The 22965-nt window shown below is 34.6% G+C and overlaps 1 protein-coding gene across 3 annotated transcripts; it reads right to left on the reverse strand.

The window, feature by feature from the left end:
• Positions 1-819: 819 nt before the first annotated feature.
• Positions 820-22348, reverse strand: LOC130647742 (SKI3 subunit of superkiller complex protein-like). Of its 3 annotated transcripts, none has more exons than XM_057453710.1 (48): positions 22232-22348; positions 16876-16970; positions 16461-16604; positions 15666-15757; positions 15523-15595; positions 15101-15196; positions 14587-14634; positions 14404-14505; positions 13999-14128; positions 13643-13789; positions 12872-13025; positions 12723-12795; positions 12557-12643; positions 12361-12479; positions 11879-12002; positions 11391-11470; positions 11221-11320; positions 10813-10865; positions 10665-10736; positions 10147-10182; positions 9993-10077; positions 9506-9537; positions 9320-9420; positions 9140-9242; positions 8634-8726; positions 8477-8566; positions 8282-8366; positions 7903-7950; positions 7718-7829; positions 6958-7019; positions 6809-6865; positions 6658-6726; positions 6085-6159; positions 5825-5990; positions 5656-5749; positions 5492-5581; positions 4612-4736; positions 4202-4325; positions 4003-4124; positions 3871-3929; positions 3343-3389; positions 3166-3238; positions 3037-3084; positions 2675-2894; positions 2215-2549; positions 1928-2125; positions 1522-1598; positions 820-1031 (listed from the first exon to the last, which is right to left on the reverse strand). In XM_057453710.1, exons 2-48 carry the CDS (start codon positions 16957-16959, stop codon positions 941-943), a joined length of 4695 nt encoding a protein of 1564 aa, XP_057309693.1. In that variant the 5' UTR covers positions 16960-16970; positions 22232-22348; the 3' UTR covers positions 820-940. The 3 variants fall into 3 exon arrangements, with proteins under 3 accessions (XP_057309693.1, XP_057309701.1, XP_057309685.1); XM_057453718.1 differs by lacking the exon at positions 22232-22348 and adding an exon at positions 20877-20886 and having other exon boundaries at positions 16876-16971; XM_057453702.1 differs by lacking the exon at positions 22232-22348 and having other exon boundaries at positions 16876-18551.
• Between the last annotated feature and the right edge of the window lie 617 nt (positions 22349-22965).

Here is a 22965-nt window from a genome sequence, read left to right on the forward strand (position 1 = left end):
GTGAAGTTTTTAACAAAAGTTTGATGTTTCCCTTAACCCTATTCGGTCCGGGGTTTTTCGAACATACTATGACCGGGGGGGGGGGGGGGGGGGGCGGATTCCTCCCCCCCCTCCATAACTTTTCATAGGATTGTTCAAATTGAATCAAACTTGGCACACTTATAGTACGTCATAAAAGGAACAAAATTGCGCCAAAAAACTTTTGCTTGCGTCAGCACATTTTCTGTGACGTCATCAGAAGCTTGAAAATTGTCAAAAATGCCACTATCTGCTTAAAATATAATTACTTTCGTTCTAGAACGAATTTTTACATTCTGTTTGAAGTTTCTGAAAGCTAAATAAAAGTTATTTAACATATCTTCCGGTTTTTACATGGATCGGATAAAAAATTGCCAAAAATTGCCTAAAAATCCGTTTTTTTTCCGATTTTCGGGTGAAATCCGACAAAATCGGGAAATCGGATTAGTCACGTGTTCAAATTAGTCAAAATGATTCTTCTTGATGAAATAAAGTTGTGTTGCAAGTTTCAAGTTCTAAGGATAATCCTAACAGGAGTTATTATATTTTCCCCATTATAAGGATTTCATAGAGATTTTTAGGGGTAGTTTCGAGTAATGGCCAATATCAAAGCCTCTGAAAGGTATGGGACCTAAAAAATTAGCATGCAGGTGTCTAATAGATAAATGTTGAAACTCAGTAAGTATCATAGCCATATAACAAAGCAATCTGGAGTTATTAAAAAAAAACCGTCAGGGGGAGGCGGAATCCGCCCCCCCCCCCCCCCCCCCCCCCGGACCGAATAGGGTTAAAACGATCATACACAATATGATTATTATATTCCGCCATTTTATATGCTTTTCTGTTTAAGATATGTCAAAAAATATTTGCGAACTGTTCACTCTGAAACGTCATGGTAATAAAAACATCAAACATGGCAGCATCACTTCCATGCTTGCAATAACTTCTCCTGTATCGTCAACAACTCACGACATGAGACAAACGTCAATTTACCAACATATTTCAGCGCTGCCCTAAAAAAAAGAGAATACATCGTACGGAAGCTCTTTAGAATTTCATTCACTTGGAACAACTTTTTAAAGGTTGGGACTGATAGCCTAGTGGTAAAACGTTCGCTTTCAGTGCGCCGGCCTTGGGTTCAAACCTCGACCGAGTCATGCCAGAGACTATAAAAGTGTGAATCTATCCATTCTGCTTAGCGCTCAACCTGAAAATAGGATTTATATCGTAGGCGGTTGTCTAGTTAAGCGATTGCTGTGCTTGCACGACTTCCGTAGCTCAACTAGGAGCTTTAAAAGCACTAGGATCCCTTCGCAGGACCCTCGTCGATAGCAGTACCAATAGGACCTAAAGAGGTTATCCTGGGTAAACAATTTCAATAATAATAATAAGAATAGATACATGTTCAATAAGTGATATACAGATATAAACAGAGAGAAAACTCGTGCTGATAAGTAAAAACCACAGGAAAACGGGAATATAACTGGAAGAAACAATACTAACTTTTTATTTCCTTGTTGATAAAATAAAACAGCGCGAAGGAGAGTTAGTACATCCGAGTCTTCTTTCAACTTCACCAACTAAAATGTCAAAATTTTGACAGTAATTTCAATCGAGTTATTAATATGCAAGCCAACCAGGTAGAAAAAGCTGCCAAAAAATTGTATTATATAGTATGGTATAAGCATTAATATGAGAAACATTGCGCATTGCCTTTTCCGGTTAAGTAGAATAAATTTGTCTCGTATCAACTTGCCGGTCTGGCTTGGTGAAGCTTGATTTTACCTAGCTGAACCCACACTGCAATCTGGATCAACATGCCTCGTATGAACAATATTAGTTAAAATCTTTCAAGCGCCTTAAACCTTTTCACCTCAATTTTCTTCGACAAAAGAATTTATAATCTAACCTCTGACATTGTGTCACTTGCATGCTTCAACCACACATCAGCTTTCGATACAGAGTACGATTTTATGCATAGCATGCACAACTTAAAAAGCGCGGGAAAGACTAATTCGCCATTTTGAATACGTTGTTTGATAATTTCACGGTAACAGCGTTCAGCGTGTTCTGGCATCGACATGCGTTCATACAACTGAGCAAGGATCTAAACATGCAGCAAGCTTTTATGAGAGCGGTATAGTTCAAACTGCTAGTCAGTCCCCTAGTTTGAACAAAAATAACTTTTCATCTTACCCGCCAAATCCAAGGAGCTGAAGATCTAGAGGCAACGGTAGCCATGAAAGGTAGATTTTCATGAGATGACTCTCTTTCGAAATTTGGATGTTGCAGTTGATTCTTTGCCAAGCCTTTCAAGAAAAGGAAGTCCTCTTGTGTTTTATCTCCGTTAAGTGACATAATGATTTTATCACAAAAGGAGTGAGCGGCTGTAACATCTCCATAATATATACTAGTAAGCACAAAAGACTTCATCATCCACGAGTAGAGACGAGAATATGTGGTAAGACAAATTTTATCTTTTGGAGCAAACGCTTGGCATTGCTTTTTCAGGACATTCAGCTGTTGATCCACTAAAAAAAAGAGATTATCTTTTGAAAGATTAGTTATCCTACTAAATAGAAGGTTCAGAGCCTAACTGCTATATCTTTTTTCAACAGGCTTTTTTACATTTTATTAGTAAATAAGAAAAACAAACCTTTTTCCAAAGCCAAGTGGGTAAACCTGACTACAGAATGTTCTGCTTGTTGTTGATCTTTCTCTAGAATAGAAGAAGTCAACAATGCTGTCGAAAGGAGAACCCAACTCTTCGCATCTTCGGGTTGGCTGTGCACCAATCGTTGTGCAGCTCGTATTGCGTCACGTGGTGTGGACACAGGGAAACCGAGAGATACTGTCGCTTGTCTTTTTGAAACTATCTAAAAACGTTCAAATAATGACATACTTCGAAGTACCAGCTTGTAAAATCAAAAACAATAATAGAAATATTTGGGAAAGAAAAATAAATAAACTGAAGAACGCCTGTGGTGATAATGATATGAAGGGAGGATACACACATACCTGTGAAGGACCCATGCATCTTGTCACAGCCATACAGTGGAGTGCTCCCTAAAACAAATAATAGGAATTATATACCCACAAACAATCCGAACTCTGGTCGATTCATAAGTGGAAAAAAATAAAACATACCTTCATGTTACTTGGAACATGCTGTAAGAAAAAGTTGGCTAAATCACTCCACAGTGTAGAATTGTTTGGATATCTATTAGAGAAACAATAACAAAATGTGACACGGTAAAGTGATGTACTACCAGTTTGACTTTGCTACAGGCTAAATCTACCTACCTAAAAAACAATTTATCTTACCTCATGATGGCTTTATTAATAGTTCTTTGTGCCGCTTTTGTTTGCCCCTATATAATACAAGTTGCAATAAAAGTAGTTCTGCAAATTATTAAAAAAAAGGAAAGCTAACCTGCACCAAATTTCTGCAAATTATTTAAAGGAGGGAAAGCTAACCTGCATCGAGGTTCTGCAAATTATAAGAAGGGAGAAAAGCTAACCTGCATTGAGGTTCTGCAAATTATTAGAAAGGAAGAAAGCTAACCTGCACCAAAGTTCTGCAAATTATTAAAAGGGAGGAAAGCTAACCTGGATCGAGGTTCTGCAAATTATTAGAAGGGAAGAAAGCTAACCTGCACCTAAGTTCTGCAAATTATTTAAAGGGAGGAAAGCTAACCTGCATCGAGGTTCTGCAAATCATTAGAAGTTAGGTAACCCGCACCAAAGTTCTGCAAATTATTAGAAGAGAAGAAAGCTAACTTGCACTGAAGTTCTGCAAATTATTTAAAGGCATCGAGGCTCTGCAAGTTATTAAAACGGTAGAAAGCTAACCTGCAACAGATGAAAGCACGTCATTAACTTTGTTCTCTTCACATCATAACTTTCAGTGTCTACAAACAAATAAAAAAAAGATTAGATTACCAGCCTCAATTTTTATAACAGATATGTAGAGCTGCTACTTACCACGAAGTGGATGTTTTGCCAACTCCATCAAAGCAGCTGTCGCAAGTGTACCGTCCCCGGACATTAAACCAAGAGACGACAAAGCCATCAAACCATGTTCGCTGCACGGTTTCATCTGCGAACTGCAGAAGGAGATTTTTTACATAATTAGAAACATGTTTTTACCTTGACATAGTTCAAAGAGCATAACCAACCTGACCTTTGGAATAGCAAAGCTTTAGCTGCATCGGAATTTCTTAAAGCATACGATACCATACCCAATGCTGCCAAGATTGAAGAGCTCTCGCTATCCACAGTCGAAAGTGATAAAGCTTTTTCGTAGGCTAAAAAAAGTTATATAAAATATAGTTTAATATAGAGAAACAAGTGAAACTATAAAATGGACCTACTTGGATTTAACACATCAGAAAAAACCTAATAATTTAATCCTCACAAAAGTTTGAAAATTTAAAAATAAAACGCTTAGATTCTGGGAACGGGACGACGAACAGACGGACAAAGGTCATTTTATAGGACCATGCATGTACCAGACAGGTCCAAATATGGTTATATAAAAAATAGTTAAATATAGAGAAAAATAGTAAAAAGTGAGAAATTATTTGAAAATACCTTCTTGTGACTTCTTCAAATTACCGGAACCGAAATAAGCCAGAGCTAAACCACAAATCTCGTTGGATGTTTGTGGACACGACATGTTGTAGATCTCAATTGCACTTTCGAATTTCTTTAGTTCGCTAAAAAGAATATTTATATATTTTCGAGAATAGAATATTTGAGAAATTTTTGTTTGACTTAAGTTTAGTGAATTGAACAAGAAGAGGTTAGGTAGACTGTATGAGAACGGCTGTCAACTTACCACTGCGTTGTACGCAATATGTATATAAATATATAAAAAAATATACACGATGGTTAAGAATCTTTGTTGAAAATTAAGGACTAGACGATGTTGATCAATTCATGTGTAGACAAAACTGTAAATTTCGAAGTTAGTGATGACATTGGTTATTTCTGTATTAGAGTCGCGCATTTTGAACTTGTAAAAGTTGACTTATGGGTTTAAACTATTTGGCCAGATCCGAACTTTTAAAATGTGCTAACGACAGCATAATTTGGGATATATTGCCATTTTTCTCGAACTTTAGGGTCTTGTGTGTGACGCAGACTGTCGGATGCAAAACATTGATTATTTTATACTTTTGCCATTTTTGTAGTGGATAGCCTGCATGCGACGACAAAGTTCTGTCCGAGATTGTTTCATGCAAACACTTGTTGCTACGAACGAACGAATAAACAAACACACGAATGAACGAAAATATGAATGAACAGACGAAAAAACCAACAAACAAACAGACGAAAGTGGCTATAAACAGCGCTTTACCTAATGTATACAGGTCCCTAATCATTTTTTCTACTGCACTAGAGAGAAAACAGTACGCTAGCTTGTCCATAAGTTTGTGTTCACACTACACAGCACCAAATTTGTACTTACCACAACACACGTGCTTGGTTTAGCAGTACCTTTCTCAAAATTTCTGTTTGTTCAGTATCAACACTGCTTTCAGTTAAAAGTTTGCGAGCACTAAAAAAAAGAGAGAATCTCATTCTATCTTGAAGCTAAAAGAAAATAAATTAGAATTTGTGTCGAGAGCATACCATTCAAATGCTTTCTCCGCTTTTTTATACAAAGCTTCGTGTTCCAAAAGGTTTCCCAGAGTGTTATACAGCCATGGATCCACCTTGCAACGCTCTACAATAATCAAGTTTTTTAAAAAAAGAAGGAAATAGGGTAAGTTGTAACCTCTTTAAGATAAAAAATATCTACCAGTTAATTTCTGCAGAGCAACCGAAGCATTGCGTACCATCTTTCGAGAACGTGTGGGTAAATGAGACAAATCTGGTCTTGGTTTTGTACTAAGTAATATAGATTCTTTTTTATTGACATGCAGAAGGCTACAAACCCACTGAGCGTATGCAAGGCTTGATTCACCCTAAGAAGTTAATAATACTTCGTTCCGCTCACTCCGCATATAGATGAATTTTGGTTAACACATCATACACAACACAACACAAATTATGACCTACGTGAAAGTCGAGATCTGTCGAATGTCGAAACAAATCCATAGCATCTTCGTCACCAATGCTCTCTGCGATATATGCCTGAATTAAAGTAAGAGGAAGACATAAAAGACAGGTTTACAAATCATTGGCTAAGCTTTGGTCCGATTCTTTTTAACAAAGAAACGATCTTTCTAATATAAACTTCAACGAAACAAGGTTTTATTATTTATTACGTTTTTTTTTTCATTAGCATACTTTATATTAAAAACCCAGTAACGTTAACGACATTGTTTCTATCGAAAATTAAGATCAGTTTGCAGATCAGCCACAGAGAGTTCGCAGTTCGCGATATTCTTGCGCTCTAAAATTAATTTTGTAATCTCATGTCTAACATAAGGAGAACTAAATTTATACAAAAATGTCGTGGTGGCATGGTTGAAAACCTGCAAACCCTTCAGTATGTTATACAGTAAACAAAGACTAAACAAGAATAGCAACGACGGCAACAATGACGACGACGACGACGACAATGACGTCGAAACTTCAACAACAAGGGCAAGGACCACAACATGCTCCTTTTTCAAAAAGATTACAAACCTGACCGACCCAACCCTGAACTAATAAAGGGTCACACGCTTGTGCTTTTTTAAAGGCTTCGTGTGCAGCCTGAAAAAATAAAATAAAAAAAAATAATAATAACACCATCTATCCGAGAAATCGCTTTTGACATTAGCGACAGACACATTACCTTGACTTGATCATGCTTGAGATACAATACTCCAAGATTCGCCCAAACTAGAGCGTCCTAAATTTAATACAATCAAACTAATTGTTACACACCAATTAACGCGCGTGTAACGCAAAAACACAACGCATGCGCGTCATGTCAAACCTCACCTGCGGGTTGATTTCTAAAGCTTTAATAAACGCATGTTGACTCAACCCTGGGTTTTGTATATCTAGAGATATAAAAATTGTCTACTTTCTTATATTTGCCGAAAGCAATATTCCAAGTTTGTCCGGTTCCACGACAACCTAGCAAATGGAGGGCAAAGTTAAATGTCAGAAGAAACAAGGGGAGAGGAAAAGTGTCATTTTACCAGCTTTTTTTCATCTCCACTACTCTCATCTTATTATTCTTTTCATTTTTTTTAGTTTCTTCGTTAATTGCATTGTTGTATGTTGTAGGTTTGGCGAGACATCAATAATCTTCTTATCAATACTAACTCCTTATTTCCTTATTTTCTTGACTTTCTTGACCGAAATTTCTGACATTCTTACTTATTTATTTTTCAGCTATTTCTGGACTGGTACAGAAATTCTTATAAGGCTTAAGTTACCCAAAAAATGTGAGCTACAAACATAAGTGATAGAACAGACTATAAAATACTATTTTTTTAAGAACAGCTCCGAATTCCAATTATTGCAAATTTTAACTTTTAAAAACATTATCCTTAACCTCTTCTTGACATTTTGGCAATATTGTGAAATTCCTGACATTCCTGACAAGTTATATATAGGAACAAAAATTGATCATTTGATCATTTTTTAGGTTAATGAAGCACTTTTAGGGAGAAGTGTCTACCAAAACCAGAAGATTTGGCATGATAGAGACTTAAACTCAAAACGAAAAGAGAAATCTTGTAAACATTCACACCATCAATCGAATGACCACAACATTGGGAAGAAATCGAACAACCAGTCATCACCCCGAAGCTATTCCAAAATGTATGATTGCTACAATCTAATTGAATAGCTTTTTTAACAATCTAAAAAACATAAAGAAGTTAATAGCTTCAAAGAACAATACACAAACACTTTGCCAGATAAACAATTAAACACCTGTATGCTGTGCAGAATCTTTTCCCTTCCTGCTTCTCCTTGTAAGATCTAAAAGTGTGCAGAAATATGTTGCATGATGCAATTTGGAGTTTTAGTCTTGTCAAGCTTTAAATCGACTTCCAGCGTCACAGTAAAGTGTAAATAAAGTAGCCGCCGCTTAAATCGAACCTTCAGGGGAGATTAAAGAAATATTCGAGTTAAATGTGTATCACGTGTGAGACACATTCAGGGTAAAAGTGAACAAAAGCAAAACAATTAACCATGAAGATGACACGCAGACAGTCCACATTGCAATTCACTGGACAAAGACCATATGAAAATCTTCGAGAACATAAAAGTTTGAGTTATCCCCTATTGGCGTTAAGTGGCAACTACACACCTTTCCATATCTATATGTGCACACAGCTAGGTCGTGCCAAAAACATGCAATGTCTTCTCGTAGCTTCACCGCCATCATGAAACACCTGAAAGTAAATAAATATCCTTTAAGGGCAAATAACCTTCTACAACAGAGTGTTTTGATGGCTACAATGTTACAAACATCTATGATATGTAAGCATGGAGAAAAAATAACCTTGACGCAATTTCCATGATTGCTGGCTTGTCCGCAACCCCTTCCACTTGAAATGACACAAACTTTTGAAGCGCTGCAGGAATGGACAGTCTAAAAAGAATACCGTGTTTGCAACAAAAATTATAAATACCATTTTGAATAAGACCTTAAAACATACCTGCATTTGTCACCATTAGCAATATAAAGAGACGTCAAAGAATCAGCCAGTGTTTTCCATAAACACGTATATCGAGGCTCTCTTTCAATGGCCCTACAATTAGTAGCAGTTAAATTTACAAATGGCTGCTCAATGAAGAATGATGGCACGCTGATCAGAATATCTAACGCAAACACGGACTTCAAATTAGACGGGATTTCAGTTAAAATACATTGATTCAAACCACGTTTGTTTAAAGGTGTGCTAGTTATATGAAAGGGTTGAGCGACAGGGCTTTTACAGCCGCCATACCGCCGTTTATGTTTCTATCGACTTCTTTTTGGATAGAGCAACTAATCGAACTCCAAAATTCAACGTTTTACCGACTTTGTTAATATATACCAAAAAAATCCTATAGCTAAGTAAATGATAAAATGTTAATGTGGCAAAAAGAGATATTTTTAAATTTCTAAATGATATGTTTTGTTTTTAAGTGGGAGGTAAGCTTTAAATAGATTGTTTCGTACCTTGTAAGGTGGTTGACCACTTGCTGAGCTTGACTAACAGCTCGTCCATCGAACGTCATTTTTAAACTTTCTTTCTGCAAATGGTGATAACACTGTGCCAGACCTAAACGTGTCAACATTTTTTTTAAAGAGCGAAAATAATCAAAATTATTAATCAAAAAATTAGCTAAGCAAAGGTACCTAAAAGAGCGGGTACATAATTAGGATGTTCCTTTAGGAGATCGGTATAGGCTTCGATAGCTTCAACAGCAAGACACAACATTTGTCGGATCTGTCCTATCCTAAAGAGAACACATTACTTCAGCACACACGACGAGGTGTGCATCATGGAGCAGATACCGTGAACGTTTTTGCAATTTCACTCACTTGTGTTTGCAGTACATCGAACTTGAATCCAACTAAAAAAAATGCCAAGGAAACATGTTAACATCACAAATAATAAGACCTATAGAATTATCAAATTGCAACATGAAGGGTAAAATAAATTCATTGTTTGAATTATTTTTTTAAACCAAGACTGCAATTTGCAGTGATTGCAAATGATACTGACCAAAGAGAATTTCCATTAATGGGCTGGACCATTTTGTTAAAAGTGGCATGGCTGAATGACTGAAGCGAGGTCATAATTTGAAAAACTCAAATACCTATACCACGTCAACTTTAGTTGCTTCGTTGGATGTTTGTTTTAATACAAGCCTTCCAAGAAAGGTAATATTTTACTGAATTCGAAAGGAAACAATTGTCAATTCACATTCCTCTGCAGAACTTTTTCCATTCTCCACCCTCTTAAGCAATTTTTCTTAATTTGACTTAAATTTTCCTTATAATCCCAATAAATATCAGAACATCCCACCTGTAATGATTTCGTAAAAGCTTTCATAGAAGAGGTATAGCTGCCTTTCATGAAGTAGGCATCACCAAGACATTCCCAGTAATGACTAAAAAAATACAAGGATTCAAAATTGAACTGTACAAAAGCACAAACAAAACGTAATTCAAAGAAATACCTTATATCTGCCTTCCCTCGCAATGCACGCTGGAAACTAAAGATAGAAAACATGAAACATTAAAAGATAAAACCAATTTAAATGCTGATAATGCTACTACCATTCTGTATTACCATTTACCCTGATAAGCTAAAATTCTTATTTTTCTGTTCTTTCTTATGTGAAGATACATTTGAGAGTATAGTTACACGCAGGTTATTCTGATTATTCGCTGATCCATCTTATCGAATCCAATTTGTTGGATGCAACAAATTTGATCGTGTATCACCCTTTTTGATTCAATTTGTTGAATCGAATTGTCAAATTTCAGATTCTAAAAGTTCATCAAAAGTAGATAAATCCGTTTTTTAAAAAAATCCTATCAAACACATTGCAATTTAATACAGTCAAAATAAAATACCATTCGATATTCATTAGGTTAACAATCTTAATTTATAAAAGTGCAAGATAACATGTGGCACCTACTTCAATTAACTTAATTTTAATTATCGATGCTTGTACAATGCATAAACACATACCATACTATGGCTTGATCAGCATTTTCTTGCTTCAGATAGATCAGTCCTAATCTCATCCACGCCCACCCAGCTCTATGAATGCAGAATAAATACATCATTTAGAATTTTATCAGATTGAAGATTTCACTCCAAAGTTTAGAACACATACTCGCCAACTTCACTCTTAGAGACTATACCAAGATACACTTGCAATGCTTTTTCCTGAAAGAAAGACATAAATAACAATAAAAAAGAACTATGCCAGAACAAGCCACATACGAAATATGTTACATGTAAACCACACTGTATGGAAACCATACTACATATCGGGCATACTACACACAATATACACCGTATCATATTTTATGATGCTTCAAACAAAACACATCATATAAATAGCAAGGAATATAGAAAGCATACTATATACAGTACACTATACATCTGCATAAACTATATCAAACTATATCAAAACATACAGTATAAAAACATACTATATACAGTACACTATACATCTGCATAAACTATATCAAACCATACTCTATGTAAAACATACTACAGACAAAAGCATCCTATATACCTCTTGATCTAACTGCAAGTAGATATCACCAATATTGCGTCCGGCTTCTGAGTTAGATGAATCCAATGAGATTGCCTTTTCGAAACACTTCAAAGCTTTCCTATAGCAATGAATGGGAAATCAATAGAACAAATAGGAGATTGAATTCCAACTTAGATAAAGAAACTTACGTAGTATCTTTAATAAGCGATTTCTGATATAATCCAAGAAAAACAAATGTTTGTGAGTACAGGGGATCCATTTTAGCAGCCTAAAACAAGTCGGTTTGGAAGCACTTTAAAGATGATGGAATGTCAATATACATTTGATTTATTCCTATTGTTTTTCTATGTGTATTTAGTATTATAATTGCGTGGTATAACCTTTTTGTTGTCAATAATTTTGGCTTGGTGTACTTAAAGGTCTCTTTTGAGATATGGAAGCCGTACAGGCACAACAATCAATAACAAAACCGTTTAAGATAAAAATCCTATCCTTATGCTAAAGTAGAAAAAAAAAATTTAAGTTTTTTATAGTCCCACATTATTGCAGTTTTCTGTACTGAATACAAATGCTTCACTATAAGGCTATCAGTCCATGTGCATAGATATGTTAAAGTATTGAAACACAAAAAAATAAGTTGATACAATTTTATATGTTTTAAAACAGACATACATACCTTGAGAAATTCTGTGTATGCCATTTTATAATAGTCATTCTCTGATTCGCCTAGATACCAATACACTTTTCCCAGCAGAAAATGTGACCTGGAGTTATCCATAATTCTGAACGTTTCTTGTAGCCTAGGAAATCAAAGAGAGAAAATTTGATGCAAGATTATAAATTATGATATTTCTTTATGAATTTTTATAAGCATGCTCACATTTAACAAAAGAAATAAGCATATTCTAAGCGTCAATGCATGGTTTATCACATATTTGTTTCTTCATGAATTTTCCTCCCAAGAAAAAAATCATAAAAAAAGCTTTAGGCTTAATTGACATTGTTTTATTTTTTGTCAGAAAAAACACTATATACATTTGAGAGATTTTCCAAAAAACAGCATGTTCGCCCTAGAAAATGAAAGTTTGCTTAGCATGCCCAAGTCTGCTTTGAAATTTTCATACACTTATTAAAATAATGTATGCAAAAAATTGCAACCTTATCTCAGCGTCAAAAAATTTCTTTTCAACAAAACTAGCTTCTGCCTTCAGTTGAAGATGCTTTAACTTCTGCGCCAATGTCATTTTTTCTTCTAGAACTTCATTCTTTGCTAAATCCTGTTCGCAGATAAAAAAAGTTGACAGTGTTTCACAGAGTTCTATAACATATAATATACTTTCAAGTTTAGCCACACCTCTCTAAAACTGTCAAATTGACCAAGGCTCAAATGTGCTTCCATTCTCAACAACAAATCATCTATTTTGTTTTCATCAAGATTCATCTAAAATTTAAAAATATATTAACTTGACTGAGTTTGCACAACGTTTAATATTTCTGAAGTTATATATAACGGCTATAACCTTTTTCATCATCATAACAACTTTTTCTGCGTCTATTTTTTCTGCTGCCAACAAGACCTGTAACTCTAAGACTCTGAAAATATGAAATTAAATCATAAAATTTATAAATTCACATATCATTTGAAAAACATACAAGATGGTAAACTTACATTAGCTTTCTTTCCAGTAGGTTGCGTGTTTCTTGAAATACAGTCTGTTCTGTGTTGACACGGCACTGATTGATCACAGATTGTACTTCCCTGTGACAATGCATTTGATAATGACATCTGCCACGAAAGTACATTATGACTGGATTTTTAGAATCTAAAATGAAATGGTACTCATCATTTTTTTTAAATGGGCTGAATTTTAACAACTAAAAACCATGTACTTTTCTAGTTTTTTTTCAATGAAACACAACTCAGTTCGTGCAGAGTTTAAAGACACTTTACAAATATAGTAACTTAAAGAAACTGCCAAGGCGATGCAGTCCCATGTTTGTGTGTGAAAAGTTATCACATATCACATAAACACACAGTTGGCACTATCAGTTTATATAATATAAATCAATCTATAAACCGAAATACCCAGTTACCTAGAAAAGGTAGAAAAGATGCAACTAATCAACGCAGAGGTCTTGTGTTAATGATGCTGTCCAATGTGTCAAGCCCCCCAAAAAATTAACGAACTTTCCAAGAGTAAAACATGTCTTAAAATTAAACCAACCAGAGCTTTCCAGGTTACACCCGGGTTAAAATAGTTATGATAAATATTTTAGAATCATTATGCTCTGTGTAATACATTCATGCTCATGTTCATAAATATTTATTTTAAATTTCGGAACAGCAGGTTGCTGTGTGTATTTACAGAAATTTCTTGTTATTACAATATGAGAATAGATAGCATTTTCAAACAATAATAACATCCGACAGATTGTTTACCGTTTGAGAAAAATTGCAATGCTGTTTGGTAACAACTTTTGGAATATTCAGTAACACCCTTGATGATGGAATTCAAGTCATTGTCAGTGTCCATTTGTAAATATTTTTCAAAATATTGTCTTGATTCATCTGTCAAAATATCTGTCACTATGACATTAAAAAATAAATTTAGATTAAAACAAGACATATTGACAACCTTGGAAAATAGAGAGAGTTGTTGCCACATATGGATTAACCCTTGAGGAAAATTAAATTGACAATACTGATGCATATTGAGAATCAGAACCGTCATTGGTTATACTGTATAAATGTTTGGAAAAATAATAGATAAATTCATAAAGTACCAAATAACATACCAAAATAATGGTTTACCAAAGCTGTACATAAGTTTTTTAAAATTTCAGCATTGCTCTCATACTTGTGATGAAATTTTGTTAGCAGTGAAAGAATTTCAGTCAAGCTTGGTAGTTCTGAATGCTTTATTTGCTATAACAATTTATACGATATAATTATAACATTAAATAATTCCCAACATTTAGAAAAGAAAGCCCACCATTTTAATCTTTTTAGTACCCCCATTTTCGAGTGTAGTAGTTTCAAATTCTCCACTATTTCTCCATTACCATTGATAGAATACAAACATGGTCAAATGGTTGAACATATTTGATTTTTATCTATTTTTATTATTAGAATAACAGACAATACACTTTACATCTAATAATTTTCTTCAAAATAAAAAACACAATAAAGAGAAAACTCACATTAAATTTCAGTAAAAACTTAATAAACTTCTCATGCTCTTCTTCAGCTTTAATTGACCATTTGTCAGTTTCGGCTATCAAACAGTTGTACGCTTTGAAGAGCTAAAACCATACATGCTGGGTATAAGAAACACACTAAATCATAACCTTTAGCAATTTAACGTTTTTAGTAAAATAATGTACCTCGAAAACAATTCTGGCTTTTTCTTCCATGTCCTCTTGACTTTCCAACTAATATATAAAACAAGGTCTTCAGTGAAAAACCAAAAAGCAAAACACACATTGAAATTGACTTCTTAAGTTCGCATCTTCTATTAAGGGATCCCAGGGTGATAAATAACATTGGACTTATTATTACTATTAACAAGTTTAAGTTTAATTATTTCGCTCTTTTTTTTTCTTTCTTGAGATATTCCCAATTGGAGATTTTCAGCTTTAATTATGCTACATAAATTACGAGGTCAGAAATAGACCTGTTTAGGGATATGCATTCAAAATTTATCAATAAATAGATATTATAGAGTAGCTTAATTAACATGAAAAAATGCCAAGACAGTGCTTGCCCTCTTATTACAGGCCTATTAAACTTAATTATGTCTGAATATCTATATAAATGTAAATGTCTTGAGAACTTTTATAAAAGATTATACAACTCCAACATTATTTTTTTAACTTGGAAACCCCTTAAATCTCATACCATTGTTGTTAATGTTGATATTATTGTGTTCCATGCTTCAACAATATCACTTCCACAAGAATATTTCAGAATTACTTTCTTCTGGTACTCCACAACCTACATGCAGAGAAAGTTTTTTTTTTACAAAAAGTAAAATACGGCAGATACACAATTTCCTGGTTTGGCTTTATATAAGATGTTAAGGTGATGCAGGTAGACAGTGGAAACACACAATGATGTCTAACAAACCAGGCATGTAACAAAAGAAATCCCAAAACATGGCTTAATTACAGATTTTTCTGAATTAAAATAAATAAGTAAAAAATAGAGAGAAGCACAACACAAAACAACAACAACTTTATAGGTTTTTAAGGGATACCTGAGCATTGTTGCTAATATTTTTATTTCTCAAGGTTATTCTGAGACTACAAAACAAAACATACCTCAGAAAGTTTCTTCTCCTGTCGTAAAATAGCCAGAAGCTTTTTAGAAGTGTCAATATATTTTCCGTTGTCGCTATAAGTAACAGTAGAAAATAAAAACCCGTAACCATTTTTTTTCTTGAAAACAGTATGTCTGTTGGTACCTTGGATATTTCTCCAATAGAGTTTTGTAAGTTTTTATCAGCTCTCCATTGTATGTGTCATTTTTCATTCGCTCCAATAGTGAACACAAGCCCTGTAATGTTAAAAACAAAATATCAAAGCATAATCATTATCAAAGCTTTACAATAGAATGCATGTTTCACATTTACATTGCAGAACTAAAAAACAGGTCAGGATTCAAATTACGATTGGAAAACAGTTTTTTCAAAGATTATTTATTTGAGTTGTACTTTAAAATTTGTTATACGGTCTTAAAGTTACCATTAAATGTAATTGAAATTCACTGCACTTTATTGTTCAAACCCTGCAAGTAGTGTTGAAACATTTAGTTTGGTAAAAAGTTTTGATTGAAAACTTATAATCCCTTTGTATTCCATTCTTTATTCATATTAATTAACTCAATCTGTAGTTAATAAACAATAGATGCTTATCACATGGTTTTTCTCAACCAAGGAAAGTTTTTCCTGCATATGAACAGCCCATAATTATTATTTCTTTTTCGCGCTGCTTAACTACACACTTAGTTTTGCGTGCTTGAAAATAATTGTGTGATTTTACTTATTATTTTATTTGGAATAAAATTATTTTATGTATATTCAAACAATTTATTAATAAAATAACAAATTACTTTAAATAACCTAGTTAAACAAAAGAACATTGTATATACGTCTTCTGTGTCTTTTCTTGGATCCACAAAACATTAAAATCATGACACTCAAGTGGTTTATTAAATCTTTACAAATAGAGTATTACATTATATATAATGATCTACATACTTGCCATGCTAAAATGTCATCCTTGTTTTTTTCAATGGCTTTCTCGTAAGCTTTTTTCGCCTGCTCATAGTGATTCAGTTCCGTTGCACACACGCCAAAAAACACCAATGCGTTATAGTTCTCTTTGTCGGTTTTAAGTACATTCTGGAAGAAAATGGGACACATATACATTCAATTGCAAGTTACTTTTCATTAATTGAATGAAACTGTTTTACCAATAGAAAATTTTACCTGTGAAATGTTGTGATATCACTGGCTAAATCCTGGGCATTTTAATTCAAATATATAGGTAATTCAATACCCATGTCAGACACTCCCAACACAAATGTATTTAGTGGGATAAACATTTCAATTATACTGTGTCTCAATATAGAACAACCAAACACAAAAAACATAACAAACATTATATACTCACTTTACAGTGTTTATATGCTTCCTTGTAGTCCTTCTTTTTAATAAAATCTTTTGCTAATTTTAACTCTGCTTTTACTTCAGACATTTCTCAATAAACTGAAAAAATATGAAATATTGCTAATATGAACATAAAGATAATTGCAAATGCTCAAATACTCATATTCATGGTAAAGGAGAATTTAAGCATTGTTTTCGCATTTCAGGAATAATAATTTAGTGAGTCTGGGAGTTATCAGACGAAAAGCTCAAATCTTATTCAAAAAGTCGCCCAAGCTCGAGAGAAGATTTGTCTAAACTTCGAGATCTTTATGGGCCCAGTGTGGATTATTTTGTTGCGTGGGGGCACTGGTAAGAACGAACTGGCAAACTTTAAACGCTGTCCACATGGCCTATACATGTACAAAAGTAGCAATTTTGCAGCCCCTATCCTTTTTTATTATGACGAAAAAACTGCCTATGCTCCATTCCTTTCCAACCTAACCAACTGGCTGTAAAGATAGAAGTACGTGAAGCAACTAAATGTAAAAGGGCATTGTACTAGAGTGCTTGCTGCAATACAATTAAAGATCTGCATACAACAATACAAAAAAGCTACCATGTCCAGTGTTGAAGAAACATGCAAAAACAACACCATTCCACAAATAATGTCTGATAAGAAGCGTGTTTGTTGTTCTTGTTGTGATTGGTTAAGAAAATTGCAGAGCAAGTAATGGAGCACAGTAGTATGGTGAGGGTGAGCAGATTGTCTGCGAATGTTGAAGGGCTTAAATGCTGTTTTGGGTTGCCATACATACAGGAAAAGTTTGGGATTCCAGGAATCTACATGGTGGGACCTAAGGTCGAAGACGCAGATTGATTTTTTTTTAATGGAAATATTACCAAGACCAGAATAATATATCAGCATATGGGAAAAGTGAGACTTCGTATGGGGATAATGCACAAAGCTAAAAGGGTTAAACAAGGCAACCCGCTGTTCCCTATCATCTTTAAACGATTGTTGACCAATCACAGCTGGAAATAATACCAGCCTCCTCAGGGCCTTTTTTGTCCGACATATCAATGAGTGCAGTGCCTATAAGAGACAAAAAGCCCTGGGAACAAGGTTGGACCCTTAAGCACCATTGTCGCATCAATTATCAATACAAATAATCGCAACTGTATGAAACGCTCATCACGTTTAAATGACTCGCTTATCAATTTTTCAGCTAAAATATGTAGCATCTGAGGTGAGGTTGTCGACCCAAAAGTACAATTATCCTGTATCAATACGAAAAATATCGCAGTGGCTATTCATACGTGACCGTACTTTAACATTTTTTTTCTATTTGTACGTGACTATCACGTACTTTAATATTTTTTTTCTATTCGTACGTGACACTCACGTACTTTATTATTTTTTATTTTTTATTTATCTGTGATTTCCTATACCTTAATGCCATTAATTTTCGCGCGCCTTTTATTTTCGCGCACACTATTTTCACGCCTTTAATTTTTGCGCACCTTCAAAAACGCCGATTCGCGCACCCTTTAATTTTCGCGCACCTCCAAATTTACAATTTTTTTTGAAGTGAGAAAATTTTAAAAGTAATTGATAGAGGGTTTTTCAGCTTTCAAATGACTCTTTTCTTGTGGTTTTAAGTAAGCCCGTTCATACAAAATAATCATGATATACTAAACAATAAAACTATTTTGTTTAAAAAGGGTCTAAATTAATTTTTTTTTCAAGATTTTCGGTAACACCAGACTTTTACCAACCGTTGATGATTATTTCTGGGTGGTTCCAGGTGTAGTCGTAATATTTGGTAATCCATTTAGCATGTAATGGTTTGACGACTGAGAGTCGGACATCTACCTTAATTTGATCCGTACGCTTGCCTTCAGACATTTGCTTCGCAATTTCGTTCGAGTACCAGGTTTGCCCTTCGTTGCGCAAAAATCCTTACTACTTTTGTTCATGGTGAGGTCGAGCGGTTGGAAGTAATTCGTCCAATTGTTTGGAACAGAAACCATCTTTCCATTTGATGCTTTCACAACTTTCTTGACTGTGTCTGTCCACTGCCCTTTGAAAACATCGCAAATCAATAGCCACGGTTTCTTCGGAGCCTTCAATTCTTTCCATTTTTCTTTAATGTAGGGGATCAAAATCTTCTTCATCATTTCGATACTTGTATTCTCATTAGCCCAATGATTTAAAGTTTGGGTGACGTGGAATTCTGTAGGGAATTTGAAATTGGGTTGACTTCGATCGGTCTTCCCTTCATAAATTACCTGGATTAAAGGCTTTAATTAACGCTATTAAAGGCTTAGACGTGGTAGCCTTTCTTTTGACAAAATTGAGCCTATTTTTGATAGACTCACACCATTTCAATTCAAGTTTAATGGGCCCACCATTAGCGGCAAGCAAAGTTCTGTCATTAGCTGTAAGGATTCCAAGTGCTACAGCCTCCATTATATTGTAGTTGATAACAGCGCCTGATTCTCTCATTGATTTGATCATTGACATCACTTTCAGGTCCAATTCCTCAGGAAGGAGCGTTGGGCAACCTCGTTTCTTTTTAGGCACAATTACAAGCTCAGTGTTGGGGTTTTCTTGTCTGGTTCTCTTGTAAGATTCAACAAATCCTCTCACCGTTGACTCTGGTATGCCAAATTTCTTAGCAGCTGGGCGTTTACCGTGATCAATCGCGTATTTTGCTATGGTGCATCGCAACTTGGGGCTGTACTTCCCGTATCCGGCGATTTTAGTGAAAAAAAGTAATATAAAAAATATACATGAAATGACCTGCCAAAGACGTCATATGACAAATGTAAGAACAGTTATTTTGAGCTTGCTCATATAATTCTAAAATACATCTCTTCAGATATCCTTTAACGTTCCATGTATGATTTTAATTTGAAATCATTGAAAATATTGTTTTACATGAACAGAAGAAGAATTTTTCTCACCTTCCGCCCTTTGAATTCTTAGGAAGTTCAGCATCCTCAAAAACACTTATCACTTCTCTTTCTTCCGTAGAAGTGATGCTTGTTTTTGTACCTGCAATTTGAACAGCAGTTTTCAAAGACTCTGAAGACTTGCCAGAACTACTAAAATAGTTCTTGATAGAAGACATGACTGACCGCTGAGAGAACTGTGTAGTAGTTTGTGATCACAGTTTTCTCGCGTTCATCTCAACGTTATTCACGTCTTATAAACATTCGAATTCCACTTTGAACATTCAAATTTCGAAAAAAACATTCAAATGTTCTAAAATCGAAAAACAAAACAATCAAAATTGTTTCCTTGACGTTCTTTAGCCTTGGTTGGACCTTCAGAAAACTTTTTCTTTGTGAAGCCGTATTGAATTGAATTGAAGATTATTATTTTGAGATGTGCAAGTCGTGGATTTCATGTATATCGTGAAGTTTGGACACCAAGATTAGGACAAAGTCTAAAAGTGGAACAAGAGATTAATAATGTCTATGATCCTTTTGTGATTTCCTTGGGGACTAAAATACCTGGAAAGCTGACAGATAAAGAAATTGTAGGACATATCCCTCGTGAAATCAGTCGTTTCTGTCATTACTTCTTGAATTATGGTGGAAAATTGGAAACTCGTGTTAATTGTGCTAGATATAGGCCATCCCCCATTCCAACAGGAGGTTTAGAGATTCCGATTCTCTTGACTGTGCTTAAAGCAGATTCTACGGATGAAGTGTTCGAGGAAATGAAGAAGCTGGTTAATATAGCTATTACATTGAGCCTGATCAGATAGTTGCTGAGGAAGGAGAAAATGACAAAGAAGGCTAAGGAGACGAAAATGATCTTGATATCGAACATGTTCCTGAGTCTGAAATAGAGGAGACCCAAGAAGAGATAAGCGTTGACGTAGTACCAGAAACACAGACCCAAACTGTACCTGAAACCCAAGACATTGGAAATACTCAAATAATTCCAGAAACACAAAATGTTATTGTCATCGATGATTAGACCTTTATATTCATGAAAGAAATTTATTGAAGTTAAACTCAGTAGCTCTCTTTTACTGTTGTTCTTAATAAAGCCTTTCGACTGGAAAAGTACTTAAATGAAAAAATGACTTGATCTCTTGAAGTTATCAAAGGCTTAGAAATAGCTAAAAAGTGATTTTCACTAATTCGCACACCCTTTAATTTTTGCGCAGCAGAGTGCGCGAAAATAGGCCTTTTCTGTGCGCCTTTTATTTTCGTGCACCTTTCCTGCGTGAAAATAAAAGTCGCACGAAAATTAATGGCATTAATGTATCTATTCTTCGTACGTAAAATCTTTTCTTTCTCGTTTCATAAAAAAAAAAGATTTTTTATACTTAGCATAAAATTTCAATTTGTTATGAGGAAAGTTTTAGTAGCAGAAACCAGCCAGAAAAGGCGCGAATAGGACTTCTATGCCGAAGGAAGAAGATGGAGGTCAGACAGAGTTTTTTGAGCTTCGAGCAGTTAAATGAAGCAATTTGTAGTCATGACAAAAATAATTATATTCAACTTTATGTCAAGAGTTCTCGTTCTATAGAGAGTGCTTCTTGAATCGAAGCCATATGAGGATAATAACGATTCAAATAAGTACTACAGTCTATAATTCTCTGCAATTTTCTAATTTTAGCATATTGTTATATAAAAAATGATTCTTAATTTAGGGTTCTCCCTCATCATATTCCCACCAAAATGTGCAAAAAAGGAACACTGAAACGGCTTTATACGGCAATTGGCCTGCCCAACAGAAAAACAAAAGAAAAGATGGTACCATTCGTTAATTTGCCGACCAATGATAAAATTAAATGTTAGTTGTAGAAAGTTCATTTTACTAAGCTTTTTTGTGTATATTCTTTATTTATCATTTTATATTTCCTTATTTTTAGTAATGTTAGAATGGGTACTAAAAGAAAAGACTACAGAAGACATTCCAGTCATATTATCTGGAAAGAAAACAATTACCCAGGAAATGATGCAGACAGAATTTCATCCAAAACTGTCTGATCAAGACAACATTGATTTATCGATGATCCAACACTTGTGTGACAAAAAATAAGAAATGGTTTTGCGAAGTTTGCAACAACGATCTTTCCGAGGAAACGAAATTAATTCATCGCCTTCTTTTTTGTGCTAGCTAGTTATTTTTCACGTAAGTCTCAATATTATCCACATTAAAACTTTTCTCACATAAAAACGTAAAACAAACAAGAGAATAGCTAGGAAAGCGTTTACCCTCTGAAAATCAGAGGGAGGCAAGAGAAAAAATAATGTGCTAATCCAGTCAGAAAGAGTTCCTGGTATTGCAAGACAAACATGGCAGAGAAGTATAAAGAATTTAGTGCATTTAGAAAAATTTTTGCCATTTTTACCTTCTTCATGTAAATCCTTTGGCACTAAAACTATCTTGTTCAGGAATAAACCAAACAAAGTCTTACAAAAGTCCTCCACTTTCGTTTTGCCATGTTTACGTTTGTTGCATTCTGGTCCATATTCGCGATTTTTCCAATTCAAAACCTTGCCCTGCGTCCCGGGTCCCTGGATCGCAATTTTCCGCCGTTTGGCCGTTCTCGGTAGCGATTATTTTAGGGTAAAGTTCAGTTAGTTCAGATGGCCCAGCTGCAAATCAAATCAGATAAATCAAATATATCTGATGTCGTCAACACAGAATCTGCAATACGATCCTGCTGTTTTGCTTCCAAATAAGTCACATTTTTTAGGCAGATTAGCAGTTAGAAAAAACTCAGCAAGGACTCAGTGGCGCGGTGACGCATTTTTTTTTCATTATTGATTCACATTTGCTACGGGTTTTTTTTACTTGTGGCAGAATTGAATTTGTGGAAACTTCCCTGTGTTGCGGCAGTCGGATTTTTTTTTGCAGAAACGCAAGGTGTCTTGACACCTAGTGCTCTCGACATCAAGCGCTTACCAACATACACATAAAGACATAAATAACATACACATAAAGAATTTCCTTCCTAAGAATCATCAAGTCATTTGCCAAAGTTTTTAAAATTATCCGAAACATATATTTCTTTAACATATGGAAATTCCCTCGCCTCCAATTTATTTTGTGGGAGCCAAAGTTTGACATTATATTACACGT

Source organism: Hydractinia symbiolongicarpus, chromosome 1 (genome assembly GCF_029227915.1).
Source record: "Hydractinia symbiolongicarpus strain clone_291-10 chromosome 1, HSymV2.1, whole genome shotgun sequence".
NCBI lineage: Eukaryota > Metazoa > Cnidaria > Hydrozoa > Anthoathecata > Hydractiniidae > Hydractinia > Hydractinia symbiolongicarpus.